This window comes from Ahaetulla prasina, chromosome 2, assembly GCF_028640845.1.
Source record: "Ahaetulla prasina isolate Xishuangbanna chromosome 2, ASM2864084v1, whole genome shotgun sequence".
NCBI classification, from domain to species: Eukaryota; Metazoa; Chordata; class Lepidosauria; order Squamata; family Colubridae; genus Ahaetulla; species Ahaetulla prasina.
Window position 1 is genome coordinate 190,959,832 of NC_080540.1, and position 19,060 is coordinate 190,978,891.

At 39.8% G+C, this 19,060-nt stretch overlaps 1 protein-coding gene across 11 annotated transcripts in view; it reads right to left on the reverse strand.

Moving 5' to 3' along the window:
* Nucleotides 1–19,060, reverse strand: part of ADGRL3 (adhesion G protein-coupled receptor L3) — a 673,676-nt gene that overhangs the window by 373,008 nt on the left and 281,608 nt on the right. For 10 of the 11 annotated variants that reach the window (XM_058169767.1, XM_058169775.1, XM_058169766.1 and 7 more), the window contains one exon: nucleotides 12,658–12,871. In XM_058169767.1, coding sequence (XP_058025750.1) covers nucleotides 12,658–12,871 — 214 coding nt within the window. Of the gene's footprint in view, nucleotides 1–12,657; nucleotides 12,889–19,060 lie in introns of those variants that run through there. The other variant, XM_058169769.1, reaches the window with a different exon arrangement.

Below are 19,060 nucleotides of genomic sequence, written 5' to 3' on the forward strand. Positions count from 1 at the left end.
ACAGCATCATAATTTAGGAAAAGTGTTTTAGGGAAATGTTAGAGAAAAAAAATCCTAAGGGAAACTGAATTTCAACTGAATATCAGCTAGTTTAACCTTCCTGTTTTATCTAATCAATTCAGACAATCCCTTTGATAGGCTTAAGAGCCATTTTGGTCTAGTGGTTAAGGCTGTCAGGGTTCCAAGTACACCTCCAACCAAAGAAGACTCTGAGGCAGGCAGTTCCTCAAAGTTCCATTTTATTAGAGAGATCATATTGGCACATCTGGGAAAACCCGAATCTGAAAGCTCCTGGATTTTCCCCACCCAAAGGAAAGTCAAAGTCCCTTCCCCTGCACCCACATGTCCAAAACATGGTCCAATCAATCCACTGTCCCAACTGGAGATGCCTCCCAGTCACGCCATTCCAGGTGCAGACTGAACGTCCCTGACTCTCAGAGAAAAGAATGCTGTTATGGCTAAATACCTCTACCAACTCCATGCAAACCCCCCTCCCAGTTTCCCACAGCACTAAGTGTGGCAGCCCTGAAGATCCAAAAGAAAAGATGGCCTCCAGGGCTGACAAAGACATCAGGGTAGAAACTAGGAGATTGTAATTTCTAGTTCCATTTTAGGCATGAAACCAGTTGGTGACTTTGGGCCAGTCATTTTCTCTCAGCCCATCTCACCTCTCAGAGTTGTTGTTGTGAGGAAAATAGGAGGGGGAAGGATCGTTAGGTATGTTCGCCACTTTTAAGTTGTTTTTAAAAATAATGAAGATGGAATATAAATAAAGTATATCAACTATTTTGTAACATTTCTAATTTCTTTCCTTTACTTCAATACTTTTAACATTTCTAATTTCTTTCCTTTACTTCAATACTTTTAATAAAGGAACTTTATTAACTTTGAAGCTAAATTAAATGCAGTTGAAAAGGGAATGGAATCTAAGTTGTAGTTTAACCACAGGATTTGCTACATTTTATTCTTGTTAAATTATAGCTTGACTACATTTTTACATTTAGTGGGTTTTGTTGAAAAATTTCCTTGATGCTTGTGGCACAACTCTCCATTTTCCATTTAAATATAGCAGCATATTCTTTGATACTAGTTTTCATTTCCCTATTTTAGATTGACATCTAGATCAGAAGCAGCTTGGGAAAATAACCTAGCCCCGTGATGGCAAACCTATGGCGAGCGTGCCTGAAATGGCACATGAAGCCATGTAGTCTGGCACGCACGGTGTCGCCTGTTCCTTTTCCGGGTTTCTGGCGTGCATGCACGCGCAACAATCAGCTGGCCTTTGTGGTTGCATCAGTGTCGGAAACTGGAAGAGCTGGTCTTCCATTTTCTGGTGTGAGCATGTGTACTGGCCACCTGATCGGCGCAGGCGCATGCGCATGCATGGCAGTAATCTGAAGACTTTCTGGCCATCGAGCACGCGTGTGTCGGAAACCGGAAGTACATTTTCTGGCACGTGCTCACCAGCTGATTGGCACGTGTGCATGCGTGGCAGTAACCTGAAGAAACTGCAAGTACATTCTCGGACGCTTGCATGCCCCTGGTCAACTCCTATTGCTGGTCTCGGCCCAGACGTGCACGAAGTGCTCCCTTTTTGGCATTTGGTGCTGCGCGTGCGCATGCACACTCCCTTTTTGGCACTTGGTACCAAAAAGATTCACCATCACTGATCTGCCCTCTGATTTTCTGTAATGTGCCATCTACATGAATCAAACAGTTAGCTCACTAATCATTTATAACATCAGGGTTTTTTCGGCTTATGTTTTAGCAGTCTGTTGTTGTTGTTGTTGTTGTTTTGCATTTTCTCTTTTGTGCACCATACTTTTACTAAAATAATAATACAGAAAATGCTTAATTTTGCTGTGCAATGCTTGAAGAACAATACAATCATTTAGCAATCAATATGAAATGTCAATGACATGTGTGTAACCTACTGTATCATACATAAAGAACAGAAAATAGAGGCACTATAATTTATTCTTCTAAGCTTCATTGATCATTTTTTCTATATTTCGTTCCATTCATTTCACAAAATATAGAAGATTTCTCCTGAACTCAATGAATGAAATTCAGCGAATTCCTGAGAGTGCCTCCCGTAGTTGTGGATCATTCCACAAACTCCTTCACAAAGAAGTTGTGGATGCTCTTGCCTCCAGATGTTATGGGTGCTCCATCACTGATAAAAAATAATTTTGAAGGGAGATTTAAAAGCTTCCAACAATATCTTACATCTATATATTTTAACAATTATAGTCCATCATCCATGCTTAACCAAATCCTTCTGATCATGAAACAGTCACTAAAAATAGTAAAATTGTAGGCAATTCAGCATATCTATTTATCATTAAGAGCAATTAGCTTCATTTCAAATGAATGCAAGACTATGTGCTAATTTTAATATTATGTTAATTCCTCCCAGACCCTGGAAATTGCTTCTTCATCAGATGCATCACTTCAGTAGGAAGCCTACTTCAATCTTCCAGCAGAGGAAGAGGCTATACTATAGTCCTTAATCTTTCCTAACGATTCGGAGTTGAACGGAAGCTGTCCATTCTTGCTGTGTAATTGTATAATTTTTATGATCTCAATCTAGGTCAGGTCTCTGTAGAATAAAAAAGATTTCTCTCTCTCGGAAAATATAACTACCACATTCACCTCTGGTTCATACAAACAGAATATTTCAAGTTTATACTTCCAAAGTAGATATTAGTGGTTTATATCAATTTAATAAAATTTTAACTTCTTGTCCAAAGGACTTGCCTGCTTAGGATTCTCAGCTATTTATTCTCAAGCCTTAACACCAGAGGAATTTCAGAATAGCATCGGAATGAAACAGCCCAAGAAAGGGTTGCATAATTTAAATAAACTGACAAGAAGTACTCATAAGTAAACTAAATGGTATATCTTACAAAGATTAAAAAATAATGTATCAGAACTAAACTGGTCAAAAATAAAAATATCAGAACTCTAAATTACTTAAATAACAGAATTAGTAACAATTTTAAAATTGGGACTGTCTATAATTAAAGTTTTTGGTGTGCAAAAGGATAAATGTTTATCTATTATATCTGCAACCCTAGGTTTTCTGCCTCTCATGTAGCATTAAGAACCTTTCTTCATTTGTGTCCACATTAGAGTTTTATCAGAACAGGTGATTCTTTACATAACTTTGTGGAAAATCCATAACACATCAGCAGCTTCTTTAAAAATATAATACTAATAATAGCAATAACAACAACAACCGTGTATATCTATCTATCTATCTATCTATCTATCTATCTATCTATCTATCTATCTATCTATCTATCTATCTATTATATCTGCAACCCTAGGTTTTCTGCCTCTCATGTAGCATTAAGAATCTTTCTTCATTTGTGTCCACATTAGAGTTTTATCAGAACAGGTGTATTAGTTCAGAATGCTACTGACATAACATACTGCCATAAGCAACAAAGTCAAATATACACTCTCAAACCACAATTTATACATTTATTACTGAGAATCAGTAGTATGAAACCTGACTTTGTATAATGTATAGGTTAATTAAGGAGGGGACCAACATATGTGAAATGACTGTAAGAATTGATGTTTCTAGCTGATCTACAAAACCATTTGCACATAGCAGAATCATATATTCTGTATCCCGTGGTTTTCTAATATTTCCAGATTTCCAATTACTGCAAGAGACAAGTTCTAAGACTAAATTAAAAAGAACAGGTGAAAGAGGACATTCTTGGCAAGTATCATGGTATGTATAACAGTTTTATTTCATTTTTATGAACATTCCTATTTTTTTTTATTGAGTTTTAGTGGAAATTGCCTTGAGCCTTTCTGATTTGGCAGCCATTAAGTAAAAAAAAAAGATTAACTTTATGAAAACAACAAAAACTTTATCAAAAACAAGAGTGCAGCACGGATAATTACACATGGTTCATCAAGTAAACACATTCTTTCAGACTACATAACTTTGTGGAAAATCCATAACACATCAGCAGCTTCTTTAAAAATATAATACTAATAATAGCAATAACAACAACAACCGTGTATACACACACACACACACACACACACACACACACACACACACACACAAGATAACTGGCCCAAGGTCACCCAGTTGGCTTCCATGCCTAAGGCAGGACTTAAACTCATGGTCTCCTGCTTTCTAGCCTGGTGCCTTAGCACCTGGATCAAACTGGCTCTATATGATGTACTGCTGGAAATATTAAATGGACACAAGTTGAACTGGACTGTTTGGACTGAAAAACAAGAAAGTTATTGACTATGCATTACATTCCTGTAGTGATATCAAATAAACTAATAAAGAAGAGAAGCTATGCACTGGCTGATTATGTAAGACAGCCAAGAATAAGCATTTAAAAATAGGAATTTACAGAATGCACAAGAAATAAAATGTATGTATTGAAATGGGATGCAAAAGCATTACATACATACATTGGTCTATTTCTAAAAAAGACAAGAGGAAAGAGGATAAAGATAAAACAAAGCAATGGCTTACAAATGGGACGTTAAAAAAAAGAAACTGAAGGTTTGTTTTTGGCTGCTCAAGAATAAGCTATTCAAATAATTTTACCAGATGATCAAATCAAACCGGTTGTAAAAGTGAGTTGGCTGCCAAGCACCCAAAATGCAATCATTTCTTCGGAAAGGTGCATCAGTTGTAGCTTGGAGACTGGATCATAACTTTTTTGACTATTCCATAATTTTGAATGGTCATTAAGCGATTGGTTGTAAATCGAGGATTGTCTGCATAGAAAAGAGGCAGAACTTGCACCATATTAGCAGGACCATGCATAGGATCTTATAAGCATTTGTGAAAGAAGGAGTGAGTATTCACGTTGGAAAATATCAACAAATTGCCAAATACTGATCCATGTTAGATTTATATATATTCTCCTGCAAAATATAAGGAATCCAAAAATATTAGTTTAGCAGGCAAATATTGTAATTTAAAATGGGATTTAAATTTGTCTTACATCCTCTAAAAAGGATGAAAACAGTTATGAAGTAATAGTGGAAAGCCTGTGGTTGAGCCATACAAATTCCCAACCTGCTTTAGTCAAGTTATTGCAGCCAATATTTGAACAGTCCCTACATGCAATCAATATGTAATTATTAGCCGTAATAGTATTGTATAAACCAAAAATGATAGAAAAGTTAAAAAAGAAAAAACTATTTCTGCTAAATAATTTTTCAACAAGCTGGAAAAATCATGAGGGTGAGGAGGAGGGAAAGTAAAAAATTAATCATAGTTGGAAAAGGGACTATTGCTCAACATTTTTTTCTGTTATCAAGGTCAATTATATAGAACAAAGAAAAGTCTAATTAAAAGGTAAAGATAAGTAGCCTGAAGTTGGTGGTAAGCAGAAACACAGAACATGGAACATTTGCAATCTTCCAATAAGATTTGAGCAGGAGCTCAAGATAAGAAATTTTTTGGCCTCAGCAGCACTGTGCAAATATCTCTGAACTCCGTCCAAATAATTGAGAATAAAAATACCCTGAAGGTAATAAAATATTGGAACTTTTTCTGATAAGCCAAAGATTTGCTATACTAAATGCCTTTCTGTTTGGCTGCTTTACCACCCATTGCATAAAATAATTCTAATGTTTATGTATCTGTGTAAACCTAGTTGTAGAACTGTGTTGTTTTAATGATAGGGCTGATGTTCACTTTAGTTCTGAATTCACACAATAAAGTAAAACTGTCTTGCATGTTCATAACCAGAAGCATTTCAGAATTTATTGGATGGGGAGGGGAAAAAATGACCCATATAGCCTCCTTGTGAGGGAATACTTGATAGCAGTGATGACAATAAATTCAATAAGAGTTGGAAAAGATCCTGCTCAGAAGATCTCTGTGGGGAAAAGGGCTCAAGTGCAGGACCCGGCTTCAGCTGGGACAACACATATATACTGGACACTTTGAATAATGTTAATAAAAGTTGGATCCAGTTGCCTTGCTGTTGGAGATGTGATTTAAAAATTTAAAAAAATGTTCATGTCAAAATGCATTGAGTACCAAATTCAATGAGTTTCAAAAACAGTTGAGTATCAAGGTACCACTGTAATCAATTTATCTGGAGTTACAATACAGTATATATTATACATTTCCTTTTCTTTCTTTCTTCCCATTTGCATTAATTTACTAACTCATTTTACATATGCCATTTGTATCTTTTATTGTTTAATTAATTGATGCTGTTTTTAAAGTGGAAATATAAACAGTAGCAATCATTTAAATATATATCAGACATAGATGGAATATCACTGATTCTTTGTAATATGCAAGATAAATAGATATGGTTGCTATATAAATTTGATTAATAAATAAATCTGGATTTTATATTTTTGTATTGTTGCTTTTGTTTGTTGTTATTATATACATGCTTCCCAGAGGTGTGAGATGAAGGTCTATATAAATGTGATTAATAAATAAATCTATGTTTTGGTTCTTAAATGAGCGCTCTCTCTCTCTCTGCAATAAATATCTTTGTCAAGTCATAGGCATGAAGCTAGCTGGGTGACCTTGGGCCAGTCACCCTCTCTCAGATATACAGTAGGAAGAAAGTAAGGAGAAACCTGTTCCAAAAACATTGTAAGAAGAATGTTTTGGGGACTAGTCCAGACAATCACCAGAAGAATTACAGAATTACAACTTCTTCACTGCAAAAACATATGGACTACAAATCTTGATCAAGGCAAAGCAATAGATGCAATTTACATAGACTTCTGTAAAGCTTTTGACTCAGTGGTACATGATAAACTTCTCCTAAAACTAAAATCCTATGGCATCTCAGGACCCCTCCACAATTGAATAACAGCTTTCCTGTCAAACAAACAACAAGTGGTCAAAATTGGCAGTGCTCTATCAAATCCTGTTCCTGTCAATAGCGGCGTTCCCCAAGGCAGCGTTCTTGGACCAACACTCTTCATATTATACATTAATGATCTCTGTGACCATATCACAAGTAATTGTGTTCTCTTTGCTGACGATGTCAAACTATTTAACACCACCAACAATACAGCTACCCTTCAAAAAGACCTTGACTTTGTGTCGGAATGGTCAGAAACTTGGCAACTCCAAATCTCAACCAGCAAATGCTCTGTCTTACACATTGGAAAAACGAATCTAAACACTAAATACAAGCTCGATGGACATTACCTTACAGATGACCCCCACCCTGTTAAAGACCTTGGAGTTTTCATATCAAATGATCTAAGTGCCAAAGCCCACTTAAAGCAAAAAAGGCTTTAAGAGTTGTAAACCTAATCTTGAGTAGCTTCTTCTCCAGAAACACTACACTACTAACCAGAGCATATAAAACATTTGCCAGACCAATTCTTGAATACAGCTTGTCTGTCTGGAACCCATACCACATTTCAGACATCAATACAATTGAACGTATCCAGAAATATTTTACAAGAAGAGTTCTTCACTCCTCTGAATACAACTAAATACCTTATGCCACCAGACTTGAAATCCTGGGTTTAGAAAACTTAGAACTCTGCCGCCTTCGACATGACCTGAGTTTAACTCATAGAATCATCTATTACAATATCCTTCCTGTTGAAGACTACTTCAGCTTCAATTGCAACAATACACGAGCACACAATAGATTTAAGCTTAATGTTAACTGCTCCAATCTTGGTTGCAGAAAATATGACTTCAGTAACAGAGTTGTTAATACTTGGAATACACTACCTGACTCTGTGGTCTCTTCCTAAAATCCCCAAAGCTTTAACCAAAAACTGTCTACTATTGACCTCACCCCATTCCTAAGAGATCTGTAAGGGGCTTGCATAACAGCACAAGTGTGCCTACCGTTCCTGTCCTATTGTTTCCTTTCATTATATCCAATTAATATAGTTATTACATGCTTATGCTTATATATATGCTTATTTATTTTTATTTTATTTATTTATTTATTTATTTGTCACATTATATATAAGCATAAGCATGAAATAACTATACGATATATAAACATATATAATCATAAGTATGTAATAATTATATGAAACTGGATAAATTGAATTGTATAGTTATTTCATGCTTATGCTTATATATACTGTTGTGACAAAATAAATAAATAAATAAAGTTAACACTGACACAAAAGGCAAATAAATAAATAAAAAGTAAACAACATGAATAATGATTGACAACAATTAAACCAATTTAAAAGAAGTCTTAGCTAGCCACCTGAAAAATAATCAAATATAGCCCCAAGCTTTAATACTGACATTGAAAAAGAACTCTTCATAATGAACTACTGAACAGGATTTTTGATGACAACTACAACTAATGAGCAGGATGATCGTATAGAAAGGATGCACTAAATTTTTGTGAAAAGAACATTTGATTTTTTAGGAGTGTGCTAAAGGCTTTCTCTCCAGAACTTGAAAAAAAAATTACAGCCTGCAGACTTGGGACTTTTCAACATGATTAAAATCCTTGTAATGCTTTTTTTTTCCTTCTGGCATTTAGACATGTTAATGTTTTAATTGACTGAAAGATGGTTTGATTATGGCTTTTAAATGATTCTAAAAAATCAACTGAAAATATTTACATACTATTTTTCAGTATTCTTATCAATTTTTATGAAGGTGAGGGATCTAAATTCTGCCCTAACCAATTTAGGGAAAGTAAGGGATAAAAATATAATAAATAAATAGATAACAATAAATCACATAAGTTATCAGGCACATTTGGAAGCAAAGTATTCATCAACACAGATTCACAGAATAAAATTAGAGTCAGAAGGAACCATTTGGTTAATGAACACAATTCCCTTCTCAGTACAAAAAACTACATTTATGATTTACTTTAGAATCTTCCAAGATATTAGACCATCTATATACTACTAAAATTACCATCTCTGGAACCTTTAACTGGGCAAAAAAGTACATCATAGGGAAACATAGTTTGAACAAAGATATCTCAAAAGGGTTAACTTACAAAAAGCATCCAAAATCTGGGACCTATGACTTCTGAGGAATTGAAATTTGGCAAATTTGTGGTTCATTAATTGCTGCCACATTGTCACATCATTACCAAGAAGTTCAGTAAACTGGCCCGCCCTAGTCCTCCAGGTTAGATTGATCCCTCTCCTTCAGCCACTAATAGACTGATCTTATCCTAGCCCCGCAGAGGCTCTGAAGGACTCCAGAAATTGTAGACCAGTCCCAACTTTGGTCATCGAAAGGCAGTCAAGGCAGCAAGAAATCAAAAGTTGCTCCTGCTCCCACTGCTTTTTTGCCCTTGCTCAGTGCATTTCTCAGTTTTAGTAAGGGAACAGCTCTGAAACAATGACCCAGTGGCTCACAGGTTGTCTAATCTGGTCTACAGTTCCTTTCGTTCTTTTCTCCCTCTTTGAAGGTAGGGATATTGTCTCTCCTCAATCACCTGCTGCGTCTTCCATGTTTTCTCAAAACAAAAACATAACGATTTGACTATATTATCTTCCTCAGTACCCCAGGATATAGTCTCCTCAGGAGATTTAAACTTTTTTAAAGTCAGTAATAATCTATGACCATGTTTACAATAGACTAGATCTGGAATATTGCCCCTTCAGTCAGATGAATCACACCTCTTCTTTCTAAGCCAGAACGGGACTTTTATAGTTTTCCCTTTTTCCCCCTTCTCTTTTTTCCCCATCATGTCTGGGTGAATTTGGCCTATATCCAATTTGTAAGGAAGAGACTAATGGATTGGTGCTTTTGCTCTTGAAAAGGATCTCCCACTAGGAGAGTTGTAAGAGGATCACCACCAACCTCTAATGCCTAGTATGGATTAAATAGCATTTCCCTTGATTTTTTAACACTGTGCTATCGTGTTAGAAAATCAGAGTGAGGGAGAAATGCAGACAACAAAGACTACAGAAGGCAGCTCAGCTGGATTCTTCCTCTCATAGGGCCATGGGTACCAACTGCTGTGCAGGAAGATGCCATAACATTCATTTGTTTTTAAGTAGTATTTATTGTATTCTGATCTATAATTGTTTGTATAAACTGTCCCTGCCTGTAAGCTGTTTGGGGAGGATTGTTGCAACCACAATAGCAGAAATAATAATACAGTTGTTCACTGTCCCTTCCCCCATGACACCTTTTGCTACAGATTCTGTATATGTAGGAATGGGGGAGGGGGGGGTCTCTTCAATTTTGGCCAGTTTCTCCTTTTTCTAACTTTAATTTGCTTTAATATACTTTATCTTAAATTTGTGATTTAGCAAAAATATACATATTATTCTGAGATACATTTTTGTACATGATTTCTCTACTTTGTATAGTTTTCACAAGGAACTTTTCCAAATATAGTAAAAGCTTGTGTGTATCTCATTATCTTATAAACACACCTACTCTTAAAGCTTTGGAAAATTCTCTGAAAAAACCCCAAAAATTTACAAATATGTCATTTCTCCTGCTTTTGAGTTTAAAAGGCTTTCCATGAGACACCACATGACATTCACCCACCCAGTAGCCTGAGCCAGTGGGATTCAATTTTTTTTACTACTGGTTCTATGGGCGTGGCTAGGTGGGCATGTGATTGGGTGGGCGTGGCTAGGTGGGCATGTGACTGGATGGGCGTAGCTAGGTGGTCCCGATACTAGTTCTCCCTACGAGGATTCCCCCATCCAGAATCCCCCAATTTTGCAATTTCCCAAAGGGTCAAAGGAAACCAGATTCCATACAGCTCTGAACCCTTAAGGCAAACCAAATACAAGTGGTCCTCACTTAATGGCCGGTTGCTTAGCAAGTGTTCTAATTTACGACTGACCTCCCCAGAGTTACTTGACCTGTTTTTGGAGTTTTGACAGCCATGCACGCGCGCACATGCATACACACACACACTCATGACTAGTTACAACATCCCACACAGTCATGTAACTGAGATTTTGTTTTTTGCCAGTTTCCAACAATTCCTTCTGGTTTCTGGTTAAAAGTGTCCATTGGGGAAAATGGCGGAGGGAAACTCAAAGCATTGGGTGCTTCAGAAAGGCAGAATGTGCTTCAGAATGTGCAGCTCCTGGCTCTAACAATGAGTGACATGAGTGATATTAAGTTGGCCACGCCCACCCAAGCAAAATTTTTTAGATTTCACCACCGTTTATTCCCATGAACTTCATATTTTCATTAAAGTGAAAACCATATATAATGTATATAAAGTTGAAAATCTTGCATGGCTCTAAAAGTATAAATAAGCAGCAAACACATAATCTCATAGTTAAACCATCGTTAGACTTTTTATATAATAGAAATGAGAGAGAGAGAGGGGGGGGGAGAGAGAGAGAGAGAGAGATTACAAAGTCATATAATGGTTAATGTATGTCATCATTTCCATTACAGGTTCAAATATCAATTATTATTTTAAGATGAAAGCATGTGAGGCTAGCTTTCAAGCTAAAAATGCATTTGGTTTTATATTTTCTGGATATAAATGCTTACTCCAGCTAATGTTAATAAGGATTTAAAATGAAATGATAAAAAAACGTGGTCAGATATTTAGAAAGCTTTTCAACAAAAATAGACATTAAGTATTTCAGAAATAAATTGTGGATAATCTCTGGGAGCATTGGGGTCATATTTGAAATGTAGGAACATTTTGTTGAACGATGCTGCTTCTTTGTAAGACAGATATTCTGTCAGAATCATGACATACTTATATAAAGAAAAGGCCAACTCAAAGCTTACATAAATATATTTGTTCAAACAGAGATTATAACACTGCACATATACATTTAAAGGGAAGCAAGATTAAGTAGGCAGTGTTAGCTACCAAGAAGAGGATTATACAGTGATTTTCAGATGGTAGTAAGTGTGATTGACTTGTTTGTTTGTTTTCAAGAAGGAACAAGACCAGACGGAAAAATAGAGGGTGAGAATCTCAGAAAAAGAATGATTAAATTTTGAAGTACATCTTATGATTATGTGGTGTGCTAAATTAATGGACTATTAAATAAGGAATCCTGGTTTAATTCTAGCTTCTGCCTTGAACTCAGTAGGTTACAGCTCTGTCACTCAGTTTCAGGTCCCTCATCTACAACTCACCTTACATGGCTGGACAAGGACTATGGAGAGAATATATGTGAAGCATCTGTGACATCTACAAAGTTCTAAATTAAAAGTGGGACTATGTTCAAATAAGAAAAAAGGGGAAAAAACAAAGCATGGAGCTGTAAGGATTCCAGTCAAAGAAAATCCACTTCTAAATGTTTTCTTGTCACATCTGAAGTTAATGTAATACATACTTCCATGACCAGTTTCTAATCCCTGGGAAATTTAGGACAAGAGAAAATATGTGCTTTGGGGTGGCAAGTCAATAGGAAAAAGAAAAGGCACCAGATAAAAGGAAATGAGAAACTATAAAGGGACCACAGATGAAACATGTCTAAATTAAGGTCATTACAACTTGGGGTTCTTGTACAATAAATACTGAGTTTAGGTTTAAATCATTTCCGAAGAGCTGAATAAAGTTCTGTGATCTGTAACTCACTGTTTTGTTCATTGTTACACTACCATAGCTGTGAAGCATGAAAACAGATTGCAAATACCTTAACAGACTCAAACAATAACAGACTTTCATAAATAGCAAGCAAGATTAAAGGAAAACCCATCCGGCAAGAATGTTCAACCCTTACCTTTGAGTCATAATCTTATAAGCATCTGGCAGATAACAGCGGATATTCTCCATCTGAGCAGGATCTGAGTCACAGATTTTATCATCTGTCCTGCCATAGTTGGCACTTTCAATCATGATAACATCTGTTCCTGGGCAACGGAGCTCTATTGGGTAGCTTTCACAAGAGAGTTCCCTCCGGACCACTGCCATAGGAACAGGAGCACGACTAAAAGCTGTGGAGAGAAGAGAGATACTTAGTAGAAACCAAAGCATCTAAAACAAAAATATTGCCCATAGTCTACAGAAATGTCCAATCAAATGTTTTGCAAAGCAACTTGGGTCATTCTATGTAGCCTTTCAAACCTCTCTTTGAACACATGAAGAGTGTCTTCCACTTACCCAAGAGTAACTGGATAAACCCATTTATGCAAACCCATATAGGCAAGAATTTAGAAGCAAGTTGCTTCATGGTAGGATTGTCAGTGCTTCAGAGTACATAGGCAAGCAAATAGAGCAAATGACACTATTCTAGTAATCTTGTGCACTCAAAACCACCTTTTCAGACTGTATCTGAAGCACTGCACAGCCCTAACTCTAAAAATGAGTTTTCTTTATCAGAACTGAGCCCACAATCCTTTAGTTTTCCAATTATTAATAAAAATATTCTTCTTAGTCCCCATCATTCATCCTCTTTTGATAATACTATTGTTTATCTTTACAGTGGGAAGAAACTATTTTGCATATTAATCTTTGTGGTCAGCCCATTCCTATCGGTATTGCAAGCATAAGATTGAACAAACCAATTCTATTCCCAAATTTTGATTTCTGGAAGTATGCTAGCAAGAAGCCCGCCAACTCTAAATAGCTTTGATTTTCAAAAAATTTTCAAAAAGCTCATAGAGAAGAAAAATATTTTTTAAAAAATAAGTTTTGCCTTTGTTGCTGTCTTCATCACAAGATTTCAATTTTTCTGATAGTTACAATTTTTGGAAAAGTGGCTTTTTTGCATCCAAAATGAAGACAATGCAATACATGTTAGCCAACGTTCAGTTCATTTAGAAGCCTGATGAAACAAGCCAAATGGTCACCAGTCCAGCATTCTGTTTCCCAAATAGCTGGTCAGATGCTTACAAAAAATTCTGCATTCCCTCTGCATTTCTGAACAGCTCATATTATAAGGTCTACCCATAATATAAAGTTAACAGGACATTGATGTTGTGCACATACCATACTTTTTCTGTATCCATGCTGAGTTTTTTTTTTCTTATTAATATGAATGGGCTAGGAGAGTAACAAAAATGAAATAAGATAAATCCCCTAAAGATTAGATCTCCTAATAAAACCAGGGATAACCTAAGAATATTCCCTCCGGAGCAGGGTTTTAAGAAACATAAAAATACTTGCAGAAGGGGGAGACTTGTAAGGAAAGTGTCTATTTTTAGGATCAGTGGTGCTTGAAACAGTCCATTTGTTGCAGAGAATTGATATTGGACTTATAAACCTCATGCAAATAGAACTCTTCATCAGTTTTGACATTTCCACCTCAGTAGCCCTTGCCTGATTATGATGACGATCAATGATCCACATACAAACATATAAAATCATAGTAATTGGAGATACAATCTTTGCTAGCATGTTTCAAACACAGTAATACAGAATTTAGCCCCATTACTGACAATGCTAGCTGCTTCATTCAAAGAATGAAGAAGGGAATGGAGGCTTGACGGGTAGCAATAATCCTTTATTAACAACAAACTAACAGCGAGTAAAAATAGGGCAATATTCCCGAACAAACCAACTTCACTCACAGCTGCTACTTATATAGCAGCTATCACCTGTTGGCCAATGATGGCCACTCTTTATAAGCCAATAGGCAAGGATTCTCTAGCCTCATATGCTGCACTCCTCCCCCCATGGATGGTACATGCATAATCCTGCAGGTATGCAGGGTGCCGACGCAATCGTCCCAATCGACGCAGTTCAGGGCTTCCAGCAGGTTGAACAGAAGGAGGTAGCTCTGGAACTGCAGGAACAACCGGGACCGATGAAGGCGATACCGCAGGAGGGCTGGAAGGCGGCACCGCAGGAGGACTGGAGGGCGGCACCTCAGAAGGGCTAGCCAACAGAAGTGTTGAACCATCCGATAAAGTAGCCATCGGAAACTTTGGTTGTAGTGAGACATCGAAATTGCCGACCGGCTGAAGAGTAGGAACCGAAAGTAATCCATCAGGAGTCCTGCCAGGCGAATCTTGGGGTATTGCAGGGGCAATAAATTTACATCCCCGAATCTGGTCCACATGACGCCGCCAAATCCGCCCATCCTCGAGCTCCACCCAGTAAGAACGAGGCCCCGTTACTTGGACAATTCGGCCCGTCAACCACAAGGGATAGCCCCCATGGTTCTGGACAAAAACCTGTTCCCCCTCAGTAAAGGTCCTGATACGGCTAGTCGAGGCCAACGGGGTATCAGAGACATAATTGGGATGTAATCTGTCTAGGGTCGTTCGCAGGCGCCGGCCCATAAGAAGCTCAGCTGGGCTGCGATTGGTCATTGGACACGGGGTAGTATATTGCGCCAAGAGATATTTTGTTAATTTCTCCTGCCATGTTCCCGATCCAAACCGGGTCAGGGCATCCTTAACAGACCGGACAGCTTGTTCAGCCCGGCCATTACTGGCCGGATGGTAGGGCACAACCTGGGCATGCCTAATGCCCAAACTAGCCATGATCATCTGAAAAACGGCCGAGGTGAACTGTGGCCCGTTATCTGAAACTACGACATCAGGCAAACCGTGGGTGGCAAACAATTTGCTCAGCGCCCGTTTGATAGCCTCAGACGTGGTTGATGCCATAAGAACTGCCTCCACCCAATTAGAGTATGCATCAACCACTATCAGAAAATTGTGCCCATGGACCGGGCCAGCCAGGTCGATATGAACCCGGGACCAAGGGCTTCCAGGGACCTCCCACCTCGTAGGCATGGCCGCAGGCGGCACAGCCCAGGACAGTTGGCAACTCCGGCAATTCTCTACCCATTCTGAGATGGCCTGATCCACTTTAGGCCACCAAACATAACTGCGGCCTAAAGCTTTCATCCTGGCAATGCCCGGATGACCTTCGTGTAGGTATTGCAATACAGAGGTGCGTAAGGGATGAGGGACCACTACCCGACTGCCCCACAGTAAACAGCCCCTCAAGAGAGACAGCTCACGTTGCCTAGTCTTGTAGGGTTGGAACTCCCCCGGCAGGCGGTCTTGTGGCCACCCCCGTCATACCTAATCCAGAACCTGTGCCAGAATAGGGTCACGCTTGGAATGATATGCAATATCATCTGCAGTCATCAAGGCAGGAAGCTCATCCACAAAAAAACCGGATGAGGCAGGGGCTGGGTCCTTGACCCCCAAAGGGAGAGGACAACGGCTAAAGCCATCTGCATTGGAAAGCTCTTTCCCAGGGCGATAGATCAACCGATAATTGTACGCTGCCAAAAAAATAGACCACCTTAATAGGCGAGGAGACATGATCTGAGGGGTCTGTTTGTCACCAGCCAACAACCTCAAAAGAGGCTTATGATCAGTGATCAATTGAAAAAAACGGCCATAAATGTAATCATGAAACCGTTTAACGGCAGCTACAATGGCCAGAGCCTCCTTGTCTAGTTGACTATAATTCCTCTCTGCCGACGACAGAGTCCGAGAAAAATAAGCAATTGGAGCCTCAGATCCATTTGGTAGTAGGTGGCTCAGAACAGCCCCTATGCCATATGGAGAGGCATCACAAGCTAAAGTAAGGGGGACACTGTCGCTATATTGGACCAACACGGCATCCGAGGTAAGGAGAGCCTTGACAGCAGCAAAAGCAGAGGCCTGGGCTTTGCCCCATGACCAAGGAGTCCTACCATCGAGTAACCTATGAAGAGGCTCCGCCACAGAAGCCTTATGGGGCAGGAACACGCTATAAAAGTTAAGGAGTCCCAAGAACGACTGCAAGTCTGCTTTGCAGGTAGGAGTAGGGGCATTTTTTATCGCCTCCACCTTTGACGGGGTTGGATGCAACCCATCAGCATCAATTAGGAACCCCAGGAACTCAACCCTAGGCACCCCGAATTTACACTTAGACTTTTTAAGCTTAAGGCCCGTCTGTTGGAAATGGGTAAGAACCTGTCGCAGCCGGCTAATGAGGGCATCCTGGCTGGTGGCAGAGACCAACACATCATCAAAATATGGAATGACTCCAGGTATACCCTGCAAAAGCTGCTCCATAAGATTCTGAAACAACCCGGGGGCCACACTAATCCCAAACTGCAGGCGGCGGCATTTAAAAGCGCCCCTGTGAGTGACAATGGTTTGTGCAGCCGCCGTGGCATTATCCACAGGAAGCTGCTGATATGCTTGTGCCATATCTAACTTAGCAAAGATAGACCCCTGGCCCAAAGAGTGGAGAAGGTGTTGGACTACAGGAACTGGATAAGGGTGTGCCTGCAAAACACGGTTCAATGTGCATTTAAAATCACCACAGATGCGTACCGAACCATCCGGCTTAATGGGGGTGACAACAGGAGTCTCCCACTTAGAGTGGTCGGTGGGCTCCAGCACCCCTTGCGCAATCAACTTATCCAGTTCCTTGTCCACTTTTGGACGCAGCGCAAAAGGCACCCGTCGAGGCTTAAGCCTAATAGGAGACACCTGGGGATCAAGGTTTAGAGATAAAGGGTTGCCCTTATATTGACCCAGGGAATCAGCAAATACCTCAGCAAACTCAGACATCAGAGCCTCGAACCCATCTGTGGTGGTAGAATGAATGCCTGTGATGTTAAGGCCCAATGCTGAGAACCAATCCAACCCCAATAAGCTGGGTAGGTCACCCTTAACTACAAGCAATGGGAGGCGACCGGAGAAAACACCTTTCTCCACCCGAAGGCGGGCACCTCCAAGAATGGGAATATCGTTCCCCTGATAGTCCTTCAGTCTGGTGGTACAGGCAGTCAACTGACTTTCAGTGAAGCTTGGAGCTATCTTCTGTAAGGTGTTCCAGGCAATAATAGATTTAGAAGAGCCTGTGTCCACCTCCATTTTACAGGGCACCCCCTCCAACTTGATAGTAAGAAAAATTTTCTTGTTGGAGCCAGTCGAAGCCTGGCTGATCGACACTGCAGGGTTGGTGTTTCCTCGGTTCACGGTGAAGCAATCATCTTGGGACACAGGAGGACCTCTCTGGAACCGTCTAGCCGGACGAGGACCTGATGGAATATTGTCCAGTGGGGTAGAACGACAAACCCTAGCCAGATGTCCCCGTTTGCTGCATTTGCGGCAAACTGCAGTTTTAAAACGACACAACGAGCGAGGGTGATTCTCTCCGCATCCCAGGCAAGGCGCCGTCTGTGGTTTCTGCTCTGTTGGCCGCTTGGCTCCCGGGACTACTCGGAGGCGACCGACCTCGTCTTCCTCACCCTCAAATTCCTCAGAGAGAACATCGTCATGGTGAATGGAAGCAGAGTGGGCCACCGTATGCGTGGCCGGAACCCTATGCATCTCCACCGATGACTTCTCTGACATTTCATAGGCACGTGCCTCATCCAAGGCAGACTGGAGGGTAATGTCCGTTCTAGATAAAAGACGGCGTTGCAATCTCAAACTCCTCACGCCGCACACCAGCTGCTCAAGAAGGGAGTCATCCAAGTTAGGGAACTCACACTCTATAGCAGCGGTCCGGAGAGAAGCCATATACGAGTTGATGGACTCCCCGTCCATTTGGACCCTCTGGCGAAAGGTAAACCGTCTGGAAATGCACGAAGGAGCTGGCGCATAATGAGCTCGCAATGTGCCCATCAAGATGGCCCAAGGCACCGCAGAAACTGATTGAGGAGCCAACAGAGCTCTGGCTGTTGCAAACATTTGTGGGCCACAGGCATTCAGGAAATGGGCGCGTTTCCTATCTCCTGAGAGCTCGGTGAAATCGTTGGCTAGGAGATAACAGTCAAAATGCTCAACATACGCATCCCACGTCTCGTAGGCCGGGTCATAGGGAGCGAAAGATATCTTAGCCGCCATGGAGCAATGTGGATTGACAAGGATAGAGGATAAATAAACTCCCCTACCGTAACCAGTACTCAACCGTCGCCTCAGGAATCCCATCCTCGTCGCCAGTGCTTCATTCAAAGAATGAAGAAGGGAATGGAGGCTTGACGGTTAGCAATAATCCTTTATTAACAACAAACTAACAGCGAGTAAAAATAGGGCAATATTCCCGAACAAACCAACTTCACTCACAGCTGCTACTTATATAGCAGCTATCACCTGTTGGCCAATGATGGCCACTCATTTATAAGCCAATAGGCAAGGATTCTCTAGCCTCATACGCTGCACTAGCACTGGAACATGAAACCAGGAGTTTTATTTAATCAAAGTTTGTTTTTCTACAGT